This window comes from Rhea americana, unplaced genomic scaffold (assembly GCF_003343005.1).
Source record: "Rhea americana isolate MKP2758 unplaced genomic scaffold, rheAme1 scaffold_775, whole genome shotgun sequence".
Taxonomy (NCBI): domain Eukaryota; kingdom Metazoa; phylum Chordata; class Aves; order Rheiformes; family Rheidae; genus Rhea; species Rhea americana.
Genome location: NW_028186951.1, coordinates 6068 through 10353, shown reverse-complemented (window position 1 = coordinate 10353; position 4286 = coordinate 6068). Strand labels below are relative to the sequence as shown.

The following is a 4286-nucleotide window of genomic DNA, read 5'->3' as shown; positions in this document are numbered from 1 at the left end:
GTCGCTTTTTTTTTTTTTTTTCCCCTTTTATTAGATATTTATTTCTTTTTTATTGGTGCTTGGAAATTCCTAGCCGGCGCTAAAGTAACTTCTGGGCCTGTATCAGCAGCGGGGAGCGTTCTGCCCTATTTTGCTTATCCGGAGCCGCTAAAAGCGTTAGTTAATGGCTGACTAATTAAACGAAGCGGAGATAAAGGGAACGGGAGCCGGGTGAGGACGGCGGCGCTGGAATGTGCAGCGCCGCAGCAGCAGCCCGGGATCCGGCGGCGCCGGGGCGCAGGCGTTAACCCGTTCCTCCCTCCCGCGAGAGGCACCTTTTGGCTCCGGGTTATCCGAAACCGGAGCTTTCCCTCTCCCGTAATCGGGGGAGCGGCGAGTTTCTCCCGCTCGGTTTTCTCCGCACCCGCTTTTCGGGTGGGGGAAAAAAAAAAAGCTGCTTTAAAGGAGGCGTCGAGGGAAACCCGGCTGCGATTTCCGAGCCGCTTTTGCCCCCGGGGCGCAGCAGGTGGGGAAGGAGCCGGCTGCGGAGCGAGAGCCGCCAAGGTACCGCGGATATTTAAACCCCAGCGAGGAGGAAACGTGAAACCGGCCCYGGCGCGTTAGGTAGGAGGAGGAGGAGGGAAGCGTCGATCCGATCGAGGAGGGAGAGCGGGATAAAAGTGCGCGCTCGAACGGGCTCCCTCCGACGGCGATCGATCGGCCGCGGCGAGCTCTTCCCGAAGGACGGGTCGCGCCGTTCCCGCGCTCCTCCTGAAATCCGAGCTGCAAAAGGGGTTAAAGAAGCCTTGAAGAGCGGCCGAAAACCTCCGGTTTGTTTTACTCTCCTGATATCCGGGCTGGGAGCGGCACAGGACTCCTCCACGCCGCTTTACTAACACAGAAAAACCCACAGAACTGGTTTTTCCGCTGCTGCTGCCGTTCCTCATTCCTCCTTGGAAAGCAGAGGGAATTTTGCAGGTGGGGGGGGGGGAGGTTTTTCCCTCTGCTCTTTTTGATCCGTTGCTCTCGGAAGCAAAACGAACGCAGCGCAGATTCCGGAGAGGAAGCAGGATCGTCGCGGAGGGGAGAAGGAGCCGTTGGGCAGCTTCTGGGATTTCTCRCCTTTAAAACCGGGTCGGTTTTAAAGCAGCCGACGGGACGTTTGAGGCAGAAGAGCMAAGATGCCGAGCGCAGAAAGCAGGGCTGAGAGGACGGTCGGCGACCGAGAGGCAGCAGCTCGGTTGGGAAAGCTTTTAAAAGCGTCGAAGGCGCCTGAAAAAAGGAGAAAAAAAAGAAGAAATAATAATAAAAAAAAAAGCCAATGCTTCCCCTCGCTTTGCAGTTAATTCCCCCGGACCGGCCGCCCTCGGGGCCCTGTCGCGGCTGGGGGATTGCAAACCCACCCGTGAAATTAGAAAAACCAAGAAACCCGARCGGAGGACGGCCGGGCTCAAGGGCTGCGTAACGAGGTTCGCGTCTGCGCTGGGCTCGTGGAGGCTAAAGGTGTTTCCTTTTTGGCGCGGCAGCTGACGTGCGGCGAGTTAATTCTTTTAGCAGAGAAGAAGGTCAGTCCTTACGGCTGGGGAGATGCGTTTTACGGCTCGCCGCCGTCCCCGGGGTGATGCCTTCCTCTCCCTCCTCCTCCTCCCCGCTTCATTTTGCTTCATTTTTTCCTTTTTTTTTTTTTTTTTGCCCTTCTCTTTTTGTCCCCCAGGTCTTCTAGCCGATCTCGCCATGTTCAGCAAGAAGAAGAAGCGCATCGAGATCTCCGCCCCCTCCAACTTCGAGCACCGCGTCCACACCGGCTACGACCAGCAGGAGCAGAAGTTCACCGGGCTGCCGCGGCAATGGCAGGGCATCATCGAGGAGTCGGCCAAGCGGCCCAAGCCGCTGGTGGACCCCGGCTGCATCACCGCCATCCAGCACGGCTCGCAGAAGGTAGGCGGCTCGGCCGGAGCTGCCGGGGAGCCGGGACGGGGTCAGGATTTTGGGGGGGGGGGAGCTGCTTTCTGCCCTCGCGGCGAGCGCGGGTGGGTCCGGAGGCGCCTGCTCCGCGTGGGGCCGTGAGCGCTGCAGCCGCTCGGCGAGAAAAGCCGGGCTGGGATAACCTCAGGGTTGGTTTGGGGGGGARGGGGGAAGATTTTCGCCCTCTTTTCCCCTCTCCGGGAATAACCCGTGCCTCGAAGCATCTGGCTCCGGAGAGAGGAGGAGGAGGAACGGACCGGGAACGGGGGGTGGATATAAATAGAGAAAACCAGCAGTCGGAGCTCGCTCGCCCCGCGCCGAGCTGCTCCGCGCGGCTCTGCCGTGACGGCGGTCAGAAAGATCAGCCGAGGGCGAAGATAACGCGYGACGAGGAGGCAGAGCGAGTCGTGTCCGCGTTTAGGCGCCGCGCGGAGCGCCTGGGGCTCTTGTTTCGTGGGGGACGCTCCCGAAAACACTCCGACCTCCTTTGCCTCGCGCCGGCCCGGCTAAAAATAAAGATTTACCCCCAAAAAGGAGAGGAAACGGATCCAGCTTTTAGCATCCCTCTTGCTTTGTAATTATTGCCGAGGGGAAGAGCTGAGAYGGCGGGAGAAGGCGCAAAAGCGGGAGCCGGTGCAAATCCCTCCGTGCCGCGGCTGGGAGCCGGGGGGAAGCCGCAGCTCCCCGCTTGGGGTGCGCAGCCTGGCAGGGCCGAATCGGGGCTATTTGCGCCGGCTGCTTTTCCCCAGCACTCGGGGTTATTTATTGCAATTTTAGGCRCGAGGCTTGTTTGTTTTATTTTATTTATTTGTTTTATTTCGCTCTTTTGTCGCTCCCTTGCGCTTCTCCGCCGGCCGCTTTCGGACGCGGCTCGCTGCTGCCGCAGGGATCCGACCGCGGCTTCGCCCCGTTGCAAGAGTTAAATTAAAACTTTCCTGGCGCTTTGCAGGGCCGGGCGCGACGCTGGCGCTCTGCTCCGGAGCCGTGCCGAAGTTTGGGGCTCCCTTTCTCCTCCTGCCTGGAGAAGGCGATGCCGCGCCGGGAGTTTTTTCCTCTCTCCGTCCTGGTGGAGAAACCTGCTGCCTCCGTGCAGTCGCTAATAATTTAAATTTGCGGCAAAACGGAGCCACCGGCCAAGTCCCTCGAGCGGAAGCTCCAGGGCCGATCGCTCGCGGTCTGGGGAAGTCGTTTAGCCGGGAGAGGGATCGTTTTTTCCGACGGGAAAAGCTGCCGTCGCGACGTCCGAGGAGATGCCCGGGATCCGTCGCCTTTCGGAGGGAGCCGGCTCTCGCGCCGGATCCCTCCGGTTAAAAAGCATCCCCAGGTTTTTCCGGAGGAGGCGGCGCGGCGCCGAATCCGCCGCGTCCGGACGAGCTGGGCGACGAGCGGAGCCGCCGGCTCCTTTCCCGGGGCGGCGCGCGGAAAAGCCGCGAGGTTTAGGAGCCGCCGAAGCCGAGCGAGCGCCGTGCCGGCGTCACGTCCGTGCGAGCCGAACCTTCCCCCTCCTCCCCCCCCACCCCGCCACCGTGTCCCTGTCACCACCAGACATTTCATTTTTTTTATTTTTATTTTTATTGTTTTGTTTCCCTTTTTTTTTCTTTCTTTTTTTTGTTCTCTTTCTGTTCCTGTCCGCCTCCCGTCCCGTGTCCTGCGCAAAGACCATCGTTCGGGGGAGCAAAGCCGCCAAGGACGGCTCCCTGGCCTGGCTGCTGGACGAGTTTGAGAACATGTCCGTGTCCCGTTCCAATTCTCTGCGCAGGGACAGCCCCCCCTTGCCGCCTCGCCGCGACCGCCTCTACCAGGAGAACGGCCTCTCCGAGGGCCCGGCTAAAAACCGACCTCCCGAAGCGGCCGTCGGCGGAAGGAACAAGGAGAAAAACCGTCCCGGCGTCAAGAGCGGCGAGTCGGAGCAGGGCAAGGAGAAAACCGGCGACGGGGACGAGCAGCGGCAGCAGCCCCGCGGGCAACGAGCGGGCGGCAAAGCGGCTCCCGGCGGCCGGCCGCCCCCTCCCGCCTACGCCAAACCCGCCGGCGACGGCAAAGGGCGGGCGGCGGAGCGCGACGGCGAGCCGGCCGACGGCGTGGTGCGCCGCGAGCGCCCCGACGCCTCCGACAAGAGACCCAAATCCAGCTACGGCGGCGAGAGCTGCCCGCAGTCGCCCCGCGACAAACGGCCGCTCTCCGGACCCAGCATCCGGACTCCTCACATCCCCGTGTCCGAAGGGGTGATGAAAACGGCTCAGCAGACCGGACGGCCTTTCAATACCTACCCGCGGGCCGAGAGCGATGCCGTCAGGGCCGCTGGTTCGCAGGTAACCCCCTGGCCTGGGGCGCCACGGGCC

General features: G+C 61.7%; 1 protein-coding gene across 1 annotated transcript in view; it reads left to right on the top strand.

Moving 5' to 3' along the window:
- PAK4 (p21 (RAC1) activated kinase 4) overlaps positions 1-4286 on the top strand; it is a 23213-nt gene that overhangs the window by 13206 nt on the left and 5721 nt on the right. The window contains exons 2-3 of the mRNA XM_085322458.1: positions 1694-1917; positions 3603-4267. Coding sequence (XP_085178584.1) covers positions 1714-1917; positions 3603-4267 — 869 coding nt within the window. The 5' untranslated portion in view covers positions 1694-1713. The remainder of the gene's footprint in view (positions 1-1693; positions 1918-3602; positions 4268-4286) is intronic.